The following is a 17,807-nucleotide window of genomic DNA, read 5'->3' as shown; positions in this document are numbered from 1 at the left end:
AAATAGTTAGAACATGAAACCATCAGAGCTTTGTAACTGATCGGATATGAAACAATGAGAAAGAATTATTAATACAAACAAGTCTTAGCATTTCTGGGCTTCCCAGGCAGCACTAGTGGTGAAGAACTTGCCTGCCAATGCAGGAGATGTGAGAAATGCATGCTTGGTCCCTGGGTGGGGAAGATCCCCTGTAGTAGGAAATGGCAACCCACTCCAGCATTCTTGCCTGGAAAATTCCAAGGATTGAGTCTGGCAGGCTACAGTCCATGGGGTTGCAAAGAGTTGGACACGACTGACTATGCGCACACACACACTTAGCATTTCTGACTTAAGAGACAGGAAATGTTGGTGACTGAGAGAAAAGGGTGACTGGGCATAGGGAGAAGAGGAATTAGTCAAACGCTGAGTTTGAGGAGCCAAAGGATACTAAAGACCATTGTTGTCCATGAATACCTGCTACCACTTCCTCCTCGATGATAGGATCCTTAAGGGTGCTGGTCACCTGGGATACAGACTGTGTTTTCCAGGCTCACTAGAAGATGGGAATCACCGTAAGACCAAATTCAGATGAGAGATTCAAAACCAAGTGTTACGTACTTGGGAAGTGTCTTTCAATGGAAAGAGTATGTCTTTCTTCCTTTCCCCCTCCATAATGGCTGGAATATAGATGTGATGGCTAGAGAACAAGCAGCTATCTTGGATCATGAGTAGGAAAACACACGCTGAGAATGGCAGGACAACAGAGAGAGGCTGAATCCCTGATATCATGGAACCCTGGACTGCTCACCTCCTGACTTTTAATGTGGGAGAAATAAACTTTTCTCTCTTGTTTACAATACTGGTATTTGTGGTTCCCTATCAAAGTAGCCAAGCTAACCCTAATTGGTCATTTATGACATGTCATTGTTGTTCAGTCACTAAGTCGTGTCTGACTCTTTGAGACCCCATGAACTATATGGCACACCAGGCTTCACCATTTCCCAGAGTTTGCTCAAACTCATGTCCATTGAGTGAGTGATGCCATCCAACTTTCTCATCTTCTGTCGCCCCCTTCTCCGGCCCTCAATCTTTCCCAGCATCAGGGTCTTTTCCAATGAGATGGTTCTTAGCATCAGGTGGCCAAAGTACTGGAGCTTCAGCTTCAGCATCAGTCCTTCCAAAGAATATTCAGGACTGATTTCCTTTAGGATGGACTGGTTTGATGTCCTTGCAGTCCAAGGGACTCTCAGGAGTCTCCTCCAGTACCACAGTTCGGCCTTCTTTATGGTCCAATACTTACATTTGTACATAATTCCTAGAAAAACCATAGCTTTGAGCTTTGTGGGTAAAGTGATGCCTCTACTTTTTAATATGCTGTCCAGGTGTGTCACAGCTTTTCTTCCAAGGAGCAAGAATCTTTCAACTTTGTGGCTGCAATCACCATCCACAGTGATTTTGGAGCCCAAGAAAATAAAATCTGTTACTGGTTGCACTTTATCTTCATCTATCTGTCATGAAGTGATAGAACTGGATGCCATGATCTTAGTTTTCTGAATGTTGAATTTTAAGCCAGTTTTTTTCCACTTTCCTATTCTGCCCTCATCAAGAGGCTCTTTAGCTCCTCTTTGCTTTCTGCATATCTGAGGTTATTGATATTTCTCCCAGTAATCTTGATTCCAGCTTGTGAGTCTTCCAGCCAGCATTTTGCATGATATATTCTGCATAGACATTAAATAAGCAGGGTGATAATATACAGCCTAGTTGTACTCCTTTCCCAATTTTGCACCAGTCCGCTGATCCATGTCCAGTTCTAACTGTTGCTTCTTGACCTGAATACAAGTTTCTCAGGAGACAGGTAAGGTGGTCTGGTATTTCCATCTTTTTAAGAATCTTCCACAGTTTGTTGTGATCCACATAGTCAAAGGGTTTAGTATAGTCAATGAAGCAGATGTTTATTTGGAATCCCCTTGCTTTTTCTATGTTCCAATAGATGCTGGCAATGTGATCTCTGGTTCCTCTGCGTTTTCTAAATCCAGCTTGTACATCTGGAAGTCCTCGGCTCACGTAGTGTTGAAGACTAGCTTGAAGGGTTTTGAGCGTTACCTGTGACATATCTGAGCATAAATGTCATTCAGGGAACATGAGTCAGAGATTTTAAGACTTCCCTTCTGGGACTTCAATTGCTACTGTGCTTCTGAGTAAAACCTGAAATGAAAATCCTGCTGTACTACTTCATGCAGAGGAGAAGGGGGAGAGTTGCTCGCTAGTGTTTCATTTTGCAATGAAAGAAATCACCAGGCATCGTTCTTCTTTTGAAAACAGGACATATCCTGGGTCCCTCTCTTCCAGACAACTCCTCATTCACTTACACAGCTGCTGATATGCAGCTTATTTTGGTGATGACTATATTATTAATTACAATATGTTCTGAATTAGATCAATAGTGCCATCTAAGTCCTAAAGGGTTTTGAAGAGTCCAGAGGGGTCACAGTCCGGAGACTGTATTTCCCCAAGGGTGACCCTCGAGCACTGTCACCGCTGGACCCAGACACAGCTGGCTTATCCACAGAGGTCCCACTTCAATGTGAGCTGCAGGTTTCAGAAAAAAAAAAAAAAAAATGGGAACTGAGGGCGTGGGGGGGCTAGGTTAGGTACAGAAAAATTCTCTCAACAGAGGGGAGTCACCGATGCCCCCATTTTCAGCTATTTTACAACAAACATGACACGAAGCATGAAATAAGCTCAGGTGCTACTTTATACGGAGAAGGCAATGGCAAGCCACTCCAGTACTCTTGCCTAGAAAATCCCATGGATGGAGGAGCCTGCTAGGCTGCAGTCCGTGGGGTCGCTAAGGGTCGGACACGACTGAGCGACTTCACTTTCACTTTTCACTTTCACACATTGGAGAGGGAAATGGCAACCCACTCCAGTGTTCTTGCCTGGAGAATCCCAGGGACGGGGGAGCCTGGTGGGCTTCCGTCTATGGGGTCACACAGAGTCGGACACGACTGAAGTGACTTAGCAGCTACTTTATAAAAGTAATGGAGAATAGGGACTTCCCTTGTGGTCCAGTGGTTAAAAATCTGCCTTTCAGCGCAGGGGATGAGGATGATCCCTGGTCAGGGAACTAAGATTCCACGTGTCACGGGCATCTAAGCCTGAGCGCCTCAACTATGGAGCCTGTGTGCTCTAGAGCCCGATGCGGCAAAAAATAAATAAATACATATTTTTTTAAATGTTTTTTAAAAGTAATAGAGAACAGATAGTGGAGGAGATAGGAGAGAGGCCAAACAAGGTCCTGTGTGTCCCACAGCTCTACTAGGGCACATCCTCCGTGCTACAGCTCAGGGAGATGAGGCGGTGGGCAAGGCTGCCTGGGGACACCTGCCTGGGATGGCAAAGCCACCTGCCTGGCCTGTTGCCTGGGTGCAGGATCCCGGAGGCCTCCTGTAGTAGGGAGAGTCATAATAAAACACCTTTCACAGCAGCTGCCTTCCTAGGATACGGCACTATTAGAGAAAGGGAGAAAAGCAGCATTGTTACTCAGACAAGAGAACTGTTCTTGGAGGCCACAAACAATGTTGAGTCTGTGTTCAGGAAAGGCCTTGAGGCTGGAGAGAAGTCTGTATGCCTTGTTTCTTTGAAGCTTAATTTATATCCAGCAACTGATGAACCGGTACATAAAATGTGGTGTGTTCACACGATGGAATACTCATTTGACCATAAAAAAGGAGGGGAGCACTGACACAGGCTACAACCCAGACGAACCTCAAGAACAAGCAAATGAGAGAAACTGGGAGGGATTAGGGGCGGGAGGAGATGGGGACGACAGAGAGTGAGATGGCTGGGCGGCATCACCGACTCTGTGGACATGAGTCTGAGTGAACTCCGGGAGTTGGTGATGGACAGGGAGGCCTGGCGTGCTGTGGTTCATGGGGTCGTGGAGAGTCAGACACAACTGAGCGACTGAACTGAACTGAACTGAGACATGAAAGATCACGTATCACAGGGTTCCATTTCTATGAAATGTCCAGAAAAGGTAAATCCATAGAGACAGAAAATAAAAGCAGGTAGGGGTAGAGGGGGTGGGGGACTTGGCACTGATGGATATAGGGTACAGAGTTTTTTTTGGGGTGGATGAAAATATTCTAAAATTGACTGTGGTGATGGTTATACAACTCTGTAAATATACTAAAAATTATCGAATTGTACATGTTAAATGGGTGAATTATATTTGAATGACATCTCAGTAAGCTGCTATCAAAAAAAAAACAAAACACAAAAAACAACCCCACAAAACTAATTTGTAAAATGACTGCACCTCCAATAAAAATTCTTCTTACTTCCTAAAGTATGTAGGTTCCCTATTTCCTGAACTTGGCAAATTCATCCAGAAGAAGAGTTAAGACGATTTTTTAAAGAGGATGATGAAAGAAACCAGCCCTGAAATTATAATAAAACACCCTCTAAAGCTCAAATATCCAAGTTGTACATGCATAGTACGTGTGTGTGTGTGCGAGAGCACGCGCTCATTCGTGTCTGACTCTTTGTGACCCCACGGACTGCAGCCCGTCAGCTGTCCATGGAATTTTTCAGGCAAGAATATCGGAGTGGGTTGCAGTTTCCTACTCCAGGGGATCTTCCTGACTCAGGGATTGAACCTGCATCTCTTGAGTCTCCTGCTTTGGCAGGCAGATTCTTTACCACTGAGCCTCCTGGGAAGATGCATAGAGATAGAGATAAATGGAATAGAAATAAGCAAAACCACGTAAATAAAGGAATTTATACTATATTATGAAGAGAGATTTCACACCAGTGAAGAAAGTATGTACTATATATAAACAGTGATAAATAATGAAGTATCCAGTTGGAATAGTAATTTTAAATATCAACCCCACTGTAAAAGAAAATAAATTTTACTAATAGAATTTAAAAATCTAAATGTAAAATCAGAGCCACAAGAGTACTAAAAGAAAACATGAAAGAGTATCTTTATAATATTGAGGTGGGGAAGGTAAAACTTCCTAAGCAATATATCAAATCTAGAAACCACAAAGGAGGAGGTATTTCCTTTGCGTCATGCTTTGCAATGACTTACTTCTTTGTAAGCCCCTCAACTCCCCACTAGATCGGATGCTCCATAAGGGGGCAGGGCCCACACCTGTTATCTTATTCACTCTATCCTCTGGCATAGAGTTCAGTTCAGTCGCTCAGTCGTGTCTGACTCTCTGCGACCCCATGAATCACAGCACGCCAGGTCTCCCTGTCCATCACCAACTCCCGGAGTTCACTCAAACTCATGTCCACAGTCGGTGATGCCATCCAGCCATCTCATTCTCAGTCGTCCCCTTCTCCTCCCGTCTTCAACCTTTCCCAGCATCAGAGTCTTTTCCAGTGAGTCAACTCGTCACATGAGGTGGCCAAAGTATTGCAGTTTCAGCTTTAGCATCAGTCCTTCCAATGAACACCCAGGATCGATCTCCCTTAGAATGGACTGGTTGGATCTCCTTGCGGTACAAGGGACTCTCAAGAGTCTTCTCCAACACCACGGTTCAAAAGCATCAATTCTTCGGTGATCAGCTTTCTTCACAGTCCAACTCTCACATTCATACATGACCACGGGAAAAACCATAGCCTTGACTAGACGGACCTTTGTTGGCCAAGTAATGTCTCTGCTTTTTAATATATTATCAAGGTTGGTCATAACTTTCCTTCCAAGGAGTAAGCGTCTTTTAATTTCCTGTAGGAGCTCAATAAACACCTGTTGAATGGACAGGTTTGACTACATAAAAATTAGGAAGAGCTATATAAGGAGACATAATAAAAGCTGAAAAGATAAATGATGATCTGGGAGAGAAAAAATACTAGGTTGAGCCATAAAGAATTCCCATGGAGTGGGTGTGTCAAAAAAGGTTGAATACTAGCAACACATAACAGATGAAAAATGAGTATATCTAATCCACATAAAGCTCTTAAAAAACGAGACCAACAGTACAATAGAAGAAAAAAAACAGTGTAAATATCTGAACAAGCAGATGACAAGAAGAAAAAAATGCTAATATACAAAAGAAAAGATAAACCACCTTGCTGATGAGTAAGTGGCAATAAAACTGAAACACAAACCATGGATTATCTGCCAGACTGGTGAAACACAATTAGACTTGCTAATAAGGGTGTGAAGAGAAGTGCACCTGAACATTAGTGGCTGGAGTACAAACTGCCACAAACCTCTCTGCAGTGGAAGGTACTACTATCTATTTGGCATGCTTTTAGGACTAGCAGTTTCATGTCTATGGATGTTCTTTCAGAAAAACACGTATTTCAAGACAAAGGTATAAGAAAACATGCACAAGGATATTCATTAAAATGTTATCTATAACGGCTAAAAATTATAGACCATTTAAATGCCCTACTATAAAAGAACTGTTCACTACACTATAGTAAAGCTAAATGAAAATAGATGGAATTGCTGAAAATGACGACACAGACCAGCATGTCCAAACCTGGAAAGCTGGCCAGATACTTGTGAGTGAAAGCAAGAAAGATTTAGAAAAGTATGGATAGTCTGATTCTATTTTGCTGGACAAAACAAAGAAAAATAACACATGTAGGTCTGTTCTCACACAGGAAAAGGGTTGGAAAAATACACATCAAAGGGTGTTATCTCTTGTGGTGGAGGGTACGGGTGAGGTAATAACACTTCTTTATTGTTTTGATCTTTTACTTCTACTGTAATTTTTTGCTTATTTTGGTTTTTTGCTTGGGGCAAGGAGTAACAAGAAATGTGCCACATGCTTTGCAACAGAAAATGGAGAAGAGGCATCTAAATTGCGATACCACCAAGTCACATAAAGAGCACAAGTGAAAGTGAAAGTCGCTCAGTTGTGTCTGACTCTTTACGATCCCATGGACTATATAGAGTCCCTGGAATTCTCCAGGCCAGAATACTAGAGTGGGTAGCCTTTCCCTTCTCCAGGGGATCTTCCCAACCCAGGGATCAAACCCAGGTCTCCCACATTGCAGGCGGATTCTTTACCGCTGAGCCACAAAGGGAAGCCCAAAGAGCACAAGCATTCGGGTCAAAAGATGAAGGTTTGAGTTTGGGAAGCTCATTAAATCTCTGAGTCTTCGATTTCTCACTTGTAAAATGGGTTCACATATCTACTTTAAAGAGATACTGGGGGCTACTAAAGGAAGTCATGTCAAAGTACTTTGCAAATGGTCAAGTGTTTTAAAAATTATGGTAATATTACTGGTTGGCATGGCAAAGTCCCAGTTTGAAAACTGGGAAAATAAGAGAGATGGATGGGAATTGATAGACTGAAACTTAAGAGAGATAACAGCAAACTAGTAGAATGTGTGGACCTGATCTGAACCTTGATTCAAACAAAATGTTAAATACATTTATGGGAATCAAGAAAATTTGAATACTGCTGTATATCAGACTATATTAAGGAACTATTATAACTTCTTAGATGTAATAATTACATTATGTCTGTGAGTTTCTTTAATCATGATCTTTGAGTGACACATATGGAAATATTTATGGATGAAATTATACGTTGCTTGACATTGAGATCTGCTTACTCACAAAGATGAGTGAGTGAAGAACTGACAGAGGTGTGAAGCTGGGTGGCAAGTGTATGAGGATTTATGGTATTATTTTTTTCTACTTTTACATATGTTTAGAAATGTAACATAATTAAAGCTTTCGTAAAACATGAACGGGCCCCACTTTCCTAGCTCTGGAACGAGGTACCAAAGACCCATCTGGAGGCTGCTGCAGAGGTGAGGCTGACTGCAGCCTTACTCAGAAAGGTCTCCCTGCTGAGGAGCAGAGAAGCCCACACTTTACTGTGTAAATGCTGTGGGTGAGCAATGATTTCACTGGTCAGCAGGTGGGGCTGACAAACCAAATAACCAGATCAGAATGCGGTCATATCTGTCAGAGAAAGGCACAGCGCACCGTGTGGCTGACGGAGGTAAGGTAGTAACGGGATGGGCGCCTATAGAAGGTGAAGGAAAATCGGGGACAAAAATAACAAATGACAGCTCACAAGATAATTAACAGCCAACTAGAACCGCAGCTGTTGAGGATTTCCTAAACTGGCATAATAACTGGCAATGCTGCATGCCAGCATCTAGACCTCAAATGTAGATTAATGAATGGATTAATATCTTCCTGGGCTCATCCTTGGGTTCCCCTGGTGGTTTAGTGGTAAAGACTCCATCTGCCAATGCAGGAGACCTAGGTTCAATCCCTGGGCGGGAAGATCCCCTGGAGAAGGAAATGGCAACCCACTCCAGTATTCTTGCCTGGAAAATCCCATGGACAGAAGAGACTGGTGAGCTACAATCCAAGGGGTCACAAAGGAGTCTGGACACGACTTAGCAACTAAACAACAACAAGGCTCATCCTTTAATATCATTTCAGAAAAGTACTCCTGCAAGAATCACATCCCAAAGCATCAGCTGCACTGCTCTTTATAATTAAGTTAAACACACAGAATGAAGGCATTTGCAAAAACAGATCAACTGATAAGAGGGGAAAATAAAAGTTCTCCAGCAAAAGCTTTATTTATATGCTTTTGCTTAGGGTCACTTCATAGCGTGGACAAGAGTGTGACTTTCCACCCTTACTCCCAGTTCTGCCCTGGTCGCTGTCACGTAAGCAGAACAAGGAATGACATCATTTGGTTGCCTTCCTTTTTGAATCATTAAAAAAAAAAAAAAGCTGCCTCATGAAAGACCAAAACACCATCCCTTTGGTCCCACCAGAAAACCTGCAAGGGAAGGATCAAGTGAGACATCTCTCATGCCTCCCACCCCAAGGGGCTCTAAGCCAGCCCCCTTCTCATGACTGACCTACCCTCTGCGATGGCATCATCTCATTACCTACCACCCCCAGGGTCTGAAGAGAAGGGTTCTAGTCCCAGCCCTGCCACTAATGAGGCAAGAAAAGGGGCGGAGAAGACGGATAGTTTCCTAAAATCCTTTCCCATGTTCTGATTCCCACATGAACTTCTCTTTGACTGACTAAGAGAACAAAAACATCAGGCCATATGACAGATGGGTTTTCCTGTGAACCTTGAAGCACAAGTGTTAGGGAAATTAAACGGTCTTGTTTGGCTTCAGAGACAAAGCAGAGCAGGCCTCTGACCTTGCATCTATCCTGTCTGGACACTGCTCTGACTGCTTGATGTGAGTGCAAGCCTGGCAGCACCACAGATAAGATAGGGGCTGAATTTTGAGACTGTTGAGCCGCTGAACAGGGTCTGGCCAACCAAGCCTCAGGCTTAACGACATTCCAAGTTTTATACGACAAAACAAACAGCATTAAAATGAAATAAGAGCTGCAATTTGCTCACAGATTGATGATGATCTCAGTTTGCATCCTGGGATTATAAGCGGAACCCCGAACTGCAATTTTTGAAGTCTCACCGTGGAGGGGATACGCTGCCTGGACCTTTGCCCAACTGGGACTCCAGATGTGCTGTGACACAGGACTTCCAGGGCTGTTTAAGTTTATGGATGTTGGTCAAAACCCAATTTGATGATGTACCCTCTGCTGTTTCTATTTCTCTTTTCTTTTAATGTTAGAATATTGAAAATAAGTGACATAATTCTCTAATAAATATTGAAAGTGAAAGGCACTCAGTCATGTCTGACTCTTTGCGACTCCATGGACTACACAGTTCATGGAATTCTCCAGGCCAGAATACTGGAGTGGGTAACCATTCCCTTCTCCAGGGGATCTTCCCAACCCAGGGACTGAACCCAGGCCTCCCTCATTGCAGGCAGATTCTTTACTAGCTAAATCACCAGGGAAACCCAAGAATACTGGTATAGGTAGCCTAACCTTTCTTCAGGGGATCTTCCCAACCCAGGAATCAAACCGGGGTCTCCTTCATTGCAGGCGGATTCTTTACCAGTTGAGCTACCAGGGAAGCCTAATAAATATTGATATTGTTTATTTGAATATAACGAGTGGCTTCTTTTGTTAACAAATCCTTTGAACCTGAGACAAAAGTGAAAACTTTCTGCAAAACAACAAGAGATTAAGGCAACCAATAGGAGAAGTGGAGAATTCTCAATGCTTTTTGAGACTGCCTGATTTAGGCCTGGCTGGAGTAGTGTAGCTGGCGCTGTAAGAAAACCTAACTGCCGGGGACTTCCTTGATGGCCCAGCGGTTAAGAATCTACCTGCTACTGCAGGGGACAAGCATTTGATTCCTGGTCCAGGAAGATTCCACGTTCCGTGGGGCAACTCAGCCCATGTGCCACAACTACTGAGCCTGCGCTCTAGAGCCCACGAGCCGCAGGCTGAGTCCACACGCCACAACCACTGAAAGCCCTCGCTCGCGCTTGAGAGCCCGTGCTCTGCAACAATACAAGCTTCTGAAATGAGAAGCCTGTGCACCGTAGCTGGAGAGTAGCCCCCACTTGCTGCAACTAGAGAAAGCTCACACGCAGCAATGCAGACCCGGTGCGGCCATAAAGTAACAAACTTTTTAAAAAGAACTATCGTCCTTAAAAAAAAAAGTGACAAGAACCCAGTGAGGTAAGGGGCGAAGAAGGAAGTGGGAGAAACCAAGGTCCTGGAGCTCTCCTTGGCCCATTTCATCATCTCCAACGTGAGCTGGAACCTGGCACCACCCTGCCTCCTCTGCAGGCCCATAAGCCTGCTCCTAAGATACAGCATGGGAACTAAAGCATGGGGGCCTGATGCATAATCTGAAATTCCAGCTTTCACTGATGAGGGCCTGTGTTAGAGCCAAGTTCAAAATAACCCTAAAAGAACCTCAGATAAAGCACCAAACCATCTGTTTATGGTGGAACATAAATATGTCAACTTGGTCATTCTTGTGGCAGAGCAGGTCTTTTAGGTGAGATCTGTGACCATCTCGAGAGATAAATTCTAGGCTGCTGTTGCTGTTAAAACAGGTTCAGCTGTGTATTCCAAAGCCACTATCTCTTTTTTTAGCAAGATGTGCCCACTGGCTGCACTCTTGGGAAAAACAAATAGACCACAGATAAAAAAGAGAGCAATAGCTTGTTCAACTTGGTACTCATGCTTCTTACCCACATATTCTGAGAGGAAGACGACAAAGAACGGAGTGACCAGGTCATTAATTCCCTGGACATACCCACTGGCAGGGTGTCGGATGGCCCAAATAAATAGAATTCTTTCGAAGATCTAGGAAAATGAGAAAGAAAGATGTCATGACGTTAAATCATGGGGATACTCTCCCTCCCTCCGTTTATCTCCCTCACAATTTAACTCAGCACTGCCACAGAATTTGTAGGAAAAATTTAAAAATTACTGTGGGACAAAGGAAGTCTGTAAATACAGGAAGTTTCTAAGATACAAATTGCTTTTAAACAGGCGTTGGTAAAGAATCCATCCGCCAATGCAGGAGATGCAGGTTCGATCCCTGGGTCAGGAAGATCCCCTGGAGAAGGGAATGGCAACCCACTCCAGTATTCTTGCCAGGGAAATACCATGGACAGAGGAGCCTGTGAGGCTATAGTCCATGGGGTCACAAAGAGTCAGACATGACTTAGCAACTAAAACAACAACAACAGGTACTTCTTGCCCTTTACTTCTCTTTCTAGTATCTAGTCATCGTGACATAAATTTGGGAAACAGAAAGGAGAATGACATGGGTGGCTTAGGGAAAGAGTTGCTATGGATGTCATTAATTCAGGCCACCGTGCTCATTTATGGATGCTGTTTCTCTATTTCCAGGAGTAAGATATCGGAATATCTAAGTTCTGACACATTTTCTAAATCTCTTTTGCTCATTACAGTACATAGAGAGGAAATCTCTTCTCTACCACCCTCTTCTTTCTCCCTGCTGAGACGGAACGAGATCTAGATCTGGATTTACTTCTAACCCAGCCTGACTAGGAACCAGTGACAGACAATACATGCAGGAAGTCGTTTTACACATCAGGATGCAACCCGGATGTTTGCTGGGGACAGGAAGTCAAATGAACCAAATCCTACAGCTAGGAAAGCCTCTGGGGTTAAGTATATTAGCCACAACAGGCCAGAGGCTTAGTCTGGAGAGAAAGAAAAGACCCTTAGGGTCCCTTTACAGAGTCCCATCCCACTCCTTTCTCTTCCCCTCCTCTCCGCTTTCACTAGACCCTCAGGGTTTCCTGTCTCCTCTCTGCCTGCTGGCACTCATCCTGCTTCGGCCTGCTGACCACAGCTCCTGGGCCCAACACATCCCTCAGAATGGCTCTCACTGGACTGTCTCCTGTCTCTGGACCACACCAGATGGATGACAGAGCTGACACTGACCACGTGCGGGAGGGACAGGAGAGGAGGGGGCCTCCACCACACCTGTATTCTGCGGAGCCCCATCAGTCAGCTCTATGGGCAGACTGAAGAGGCCTCCCGGAGGTCAGGCGCGAGGAGCAAAAACTTCCCAAGGAGAAAAGTAAAAAAGAGATGGTTGTATGGTTTTGGAGTTGGTTAGCTAGTGTAGGAGAAATGTGGAGAATCTAGAGACACAACAAAGGATGTTTCCCAGCCCAAATCCCATGCTGAGTCTGCCTTATAGCTGGCCGAGCCAGCCAGCAAACACTCCCATCGGCAACACCCCTGTCCTAGCAGGCAGTGTGAGCAGGGCCCTGTCTGGAACGAGCAGGCCTCTCTGCCTCCCCTAGAGGGGCCTGCTTGCTCTCTGGGGCTGAGGGGAAAGGCGTGGCATCCTCGTTTGTGTCAGGCCCAGCATTCCAATGGGGCCCCTCTGACATTCTTTCCTCTGCTGCTAAATGCCCTCCTCCCTCCCTTGAAACTAGGGCTCAAGCTAGACCCACCGTGTTCAGGAAGCTCTCAAGAGTCCCCTGCCCTACTCTGTCTCCTCACACCTCCAGTGGCCTGTGTCTGACTGGACGTCTCTATTAAAAGCTCCTCCAGGTCAGCCCTTCTGAAGGACTTATCAGCGCTTCTATTTCAAACTACCAGTTCCTCGTAAATACATGCATCTCTGGGGAGTAAGGGCAAGGAAGCTAGCCATTCAGAATCAGGAGACCTGCAGTAATCCCTCTCTAGTACAGATAGGACAAGCAGACATACTCACGCCATGCAAGTGGAAATGCCAAAGAGATGGAAATTGAAGAGCATCAAGCCTGGTGACCTGGGGAGACCATAGAACCTTCACTACAGAAAAAGTCTGGGACATGCCAGACACCTCTGAGACACCTCTGCTACTAGTGTGGGTGATTCTCACTATTCTCAATTCTCAAGTGTCTTTCAGGATTGTAAAGCAAGTCTCTCGATATTCAGTGTTACTTAATGTTCTGCTCCCTGGTTGGCAATTTATTCTGTTTATGATGACTATAATCTGCTAGATGGAAAGGTGATTCAAGGAAAACTGGAAAGATGGCAGTTTGAGTTTCTTTCTCTGTATGCCGGGTTCCACTGCCTGGAGAATCCTTTTAAACAAAGTACTTTGCCCTATCTCCAAATTTAAAGGAAGCATGCACAGGTGAAACATCTGAACATCTTCAATCAAGTTAAACTGAGAAATAAGTAGGGCTGAGCCAAAGGAAACTGAAAGGGAGACACAAAGATATCCTGAGTGGGTTTTTACCTTCCTTTAAGCTGATTCTTACAGGTAAAACAACGGCATGACCCTCAAAACTGGTAAGTTATGAAGGATCCCATCATTAGACACATCTATATTTAAACGGAATTGTGAATATAATCTAAAGTCAAACAGAAATTATTTTGAGCATTTTAGATCACATTCTTTACTATGCGGATGAGTGAAAACATAATTCAAAGAGCGCTTCCACCCAGAGTCCGAGCTACTGTTAAGTTGGAAAGGAAATCCCTAATCTCGAGGTGCTTATCCTTCTTGCTTGGTCAAAAGATAGTAGTCCCACTGAAACCTTTCATGTGCTTTGTTTACCGCTAAATTGTTAGGTCTCAACACATCACTACTAATTTGACTTCTGGGCATGTATCTGAAAAGAACTCAAAATAGAGACTCAGACACTTGCACACCCACGTTCACAGCAGCACTACACACAAGACCCAAAAGGTGGAAGCAACCCAAGTGTCTGCTGACAAACAGCAGATCAACGATGTCTTACATACGTATAATGGAATATAAGTTCGTTTTTAAAAGGAAGGAAATTCTGACAACATGAACGGACCTCAAAGGTATTATGCTAAGTAAAATAAGCCAGTCACAAAGGGACAATTACTGTGTGGTCCCATTTATTTGAGGTACCTAGAATAGTCAAACTCATAGACACAGGAAGTAGAATGGCAGCTGCTGGGAAATGGAAAATTATTGCGTCACGGGTACATAGCTTCAGTTTGGGAAAATGAAAAATTGTAGAGATGAATGGTGGTGATGACTGAACAACAATCTGAATGTACTTAATGCCACCAAACTATACGCTTAAAAATGGTTACCACAGTGAATTTTATGTTATGTTCTGTTATGTATCATTACCACACACACACAAATCACTACTCCCAGTTTTATCAACTACAGGACTACGAAAATTCTAGCCGCTTCCAGCCTTCATTCGGTCACCAGATGGACTCTGACTCTGGGCAAGTCCCTTAACCCCTCAAAGCGCTACTTAGCCACAGGTTTGTTATGAGGATCAAATGAGAGCCCACAAGAAAGTGCTCTGAAAAACCAAAGCTCCATCTGCGAACGCAAGGTACCACCATGATTAGCCATACGCCTGCCCAAGGTGGCAGGCAGGGCCGAGCACTCAGCCACATGGACAGCGCTGCAGACGTGTGGGGGGGTGGACAGTGCTGCAGAGGTGTGGGGGAGCGGACAGTGCTGCAGAGGTGTGTGGGGGCGGACAGCGCTTCAGAGGTGTGGGGTGGGGGAGGGCCGACCGCCCTAAGTGCTTCTCTCACCTCCTGGACAAGTGGCTGCTGGAACAACGGAATGAGAGGATTCGTCCTTGGAATGTCAATGTGAATCTGGAAAAGACAAGCCATTATCCAAAAACACAAATGCCAGTTTGTTCTTTTGAGAAGTTATTTTCTTAGGATCTGGGAATCAAAGGGAGTATGAATCAGAGTCAAATTTTATCTTTAGAAAGAACTTTAGAAGGCTTGAGAAACCCACCTGTCCATGTGGAATACATTCCCATGACAGAACAGTAATGAAACCTCCCCAAACAAACCACTTAACACCAAACAGCAACAGGCTTCCAACTAGGAGAACCAGTTGCTTTTCCCTATTGTCTGACATCTGTTTTACTCTGGGCCTGTACTTAAATTTAACAGGTAGGATCAAAATGTGTACGTCTCTTTCAGATTCTTAATCCTCAACAGTTTGTAAGAACTAAAAGAGCTCGGAAAACTCCAAAACTGTACCAGGACAGGGAACCAGAGGGAGTTCGCGTTGAGTAACTGGCACTGAAAGTTGTGGTTTCTGTTACCAAAGATGTCACGATGATTGGTTTTGGCCTTGGGATTTACCAATGTCGAACAAGCCATCAGGCTTCCCTGGTGGCTCAGCGGGTAAAGAACCTGCCTGCCAATGCAGGAGACACGAGTTCAATTCCAGGGTTGGGAAGATCTCCTGGAGAAGGAAATGGCAACTTACTCCAGTATCCTCGCCTGGAAAAACCCATGGACAAAGGAGCCTGTTGGGCTACAATCCATGGGGTCGCGAAGAGTCGGGGACACAACTGAGGGACTAAACAACAGCAACAACCCTAAGGACTGTATCAGCAGCAGCTGAGGCCACTTCAGTTCTTGGGACCTGTTGTAGACAGCTGCCCGCACCCAGTATCTTCCCCTCTGCAACCATCAAGCTCCTTTTCACACCTTCTACCTTTCCACTGGCAGTGCGGACCACTATGGGCGATGGTAGGGCTCTCCTAGCTAAGGCTGCTGACAGCTATGGCTCCAACGGACAGACACACACGCCAAAGAGGCACTGCAGCTGTCAGAAGGACATACTGATGTCACAGGGCAGAGGGATGGACTCACTGAGCAAACTCATTCTTCATCTTGTGTTCCACCACCCTGACTATTAGCAAGGGCCGTCTGTGGACCAGCAGTGTTGGCATCGCCTGGGAGTTCACTGGAAGCCAAGGGCTCACCCCAGATCTCCTGAATAAGAATCTGCATTTTACCATAATCCTGAGTTGGAATTTTATCAAAATCCTAGGTGATTTCTATGCATATTAAAGTCCAAGAAGCACTGCTACTGACCAGGAACTCCCCCAAATCTATCTATTGAAAATGTCTAGGGACTTCCGTGGCGGTACAGTGGTTAAGACTCCATGCTTCCACTGCATGGGTTTGATCCCTGGTTGGGGGACTAAGATCTCACATGCTGTGTAGCACAGTCAAAAAAAAAAAAGAAGGCTAAAATCAGAGCTACTGAATTAGAAAGAGAGGATATAGTTCTGGGAATCAATTTAATTCCTAACCACTGTAGCCTGAAGACTTGGCAAACCTGTATCCCGAGAGCACTTCCAGGAGCCACACCTGAAGATTATGACTAGTGGGCAAAAGGGCAGCAGGCGATGACGTACCTGTCTGTAGGTATCCTGGTGATGTTCCTCATTTCGAGAGTCATAATACTGTTCGATGAAGCCAAAATACTCCTCCCGCTTCCGCTGCAAGGTCAACTTCCTCCTCTCAGTGTTTGCTGGGAGATAACCCTGTAGACAGGACCGCTTGTCAGATGGGGACAGGCACTGGTTGGATGAATCCTTAACTTTTATTTTAGTCTGAGCAGTGGCTTTGAAACTTTCAAAGGAAGGGAAAGAAAGATGCTAAGAGGACAACGGTAAATCCCTTTTTGGTTTTGGCCACCCAGGGTTCGCCCTGTCCTCATTCAATGAGATGCACATGTGGGCAGATGAAGCCCAGCCGGATTTCTCAGGGTTATGTACTCCGGCAGTCCTGGGCGCAGGTCCTGCTGGGGAGCACTGCAGAGCTCCAGGCTTGGCACAGTAAAGCAGCGGATGTAGGTCAGTGGGAGGGAACTGGACCCAAGTCAGGACTCCTGGGGCTGTGTGTGTGCGAGGCAATCCTTCCCAGGGTCACAGAGAGGTGGCCGCCTCCACGGCGCGTCTCAGTGGCGTGCTGTGTGAGCCTGTGCTAGTTACATAACCCTTTCCCGCAGTAATGTTGAGAATTACCAGCTTAGGAGGCTGAATGGAATCTGTGACCCAGCAGCTGCAATGTCCAGACACAGAACTTCTGGCAGCAGCCCCTCGCTCCTGGCCCCAGCTCCCGGCCATCCCTGGTCTAGATCCCATTCTCAATTCTGACATCTCTTGATCCCCTTCCATTCTCACCGCAACTACTTCTAATAGCATTTGGACTTCTTAGAAGAAGCAGGGGCAGTGACTCCACAGCTACGAGAGTCAGGGGTGGGGGCCTATTAGGAGCAAGAGTTGTCCTCTTGCAGGCAGGGAAGGGACACGTCTACAGAGAGAGCGGGCGCCTGGCAAGCCGGAGCTGTGCCGGGCCCACCTCTGTGTATCCTCGCAGCACCTGGCACCATGCCCAGTGAACAGCTTGCCCTCAATAAATCCTTATGAATGAATGGATTTTACGGGCTCAGGAGATCAAAGTGTTCCTACCACAGTGGCTGGCACAGGGCTCCGTGACTTACTGAACATGGGACGAGTGCAGGCTTCTGAGGGAGGCCCGTTTACCAACTCTTCACAGTTGGGAAGTGGGTTTCAACCCCCTTAATCATTCGACTGAGAAAGGAGGGAAGCACAGGGAAAGTGGGACCTGCTCACAGGAGAGCTGGCTCTCCCAGCCTCACTGTACTCCTCCTCGGTGCTGAGAAGGCGAGATCGGG

At 45.3% G+C, this 17,807-nt stretch overlaps 1 protein-coding gene across 2 annotated transcripts in view; it reads right to left on the bottom strand.

Moving 5' to 3' along the window:
• The window catches only part of TBC1D22B (TBC1 domain family member 22B), a 68,778-nt gene that overhangs the window by 24,341 nt on the left and 26,630 nt on the right, over nucleotides 1-17,807 (bottom strand). The window contains exons 6-10 of one of the 2 annotated variants that reach the window (XM_088831175.1): nucleotides 16,522-16,650; nucleotides 14,885-14,950; nucleotides 11,062-11,176; nucleotides 9,421-9,494; nucleotide 8,849 (exon numbers count right to left, since the gene is read on the bottom strand). In XM_088831175.1, coding sequence (XP_088687301.1) covers nucleotide 8,849; nucleotides 9,421-9,494; nucleotides 11,062-11,176; nucleotides 14,885-14,950; nucleotides 16,522-16,650 — 385 coding nt within the window. The remainder of the gene's footprint in view (nucleotides 1-8,848; nucleotides 8,850-9,420; nucleotides 9,495-11,061; nucleotides 11,177-14,884; nucleotides 14,951-16,521; nucleotides 16,651-17,807) is intronic. The other variant, XM_055407257.2, reaches the window with a different exon arrangement.

Source organism: Moschus berezovskii, chromosome 23, assembly GCF_049115385.1.
Source record: "Moschus berezovskii isolate FMDL1 chromosome 23, NW_MosBer_1.0, whole genome shotgun sequence".
Lineage (NCBI taxonomy): Eukaryota > Metazoa > Chordata > Mammalia > Artiodactyla > Moschidae > Moschus > Moschus berezovskii.
Note: the sequence above shows the minus strand (reverse complement) of the source record. Positions and strands in the feature narration are given on the sequence as shown.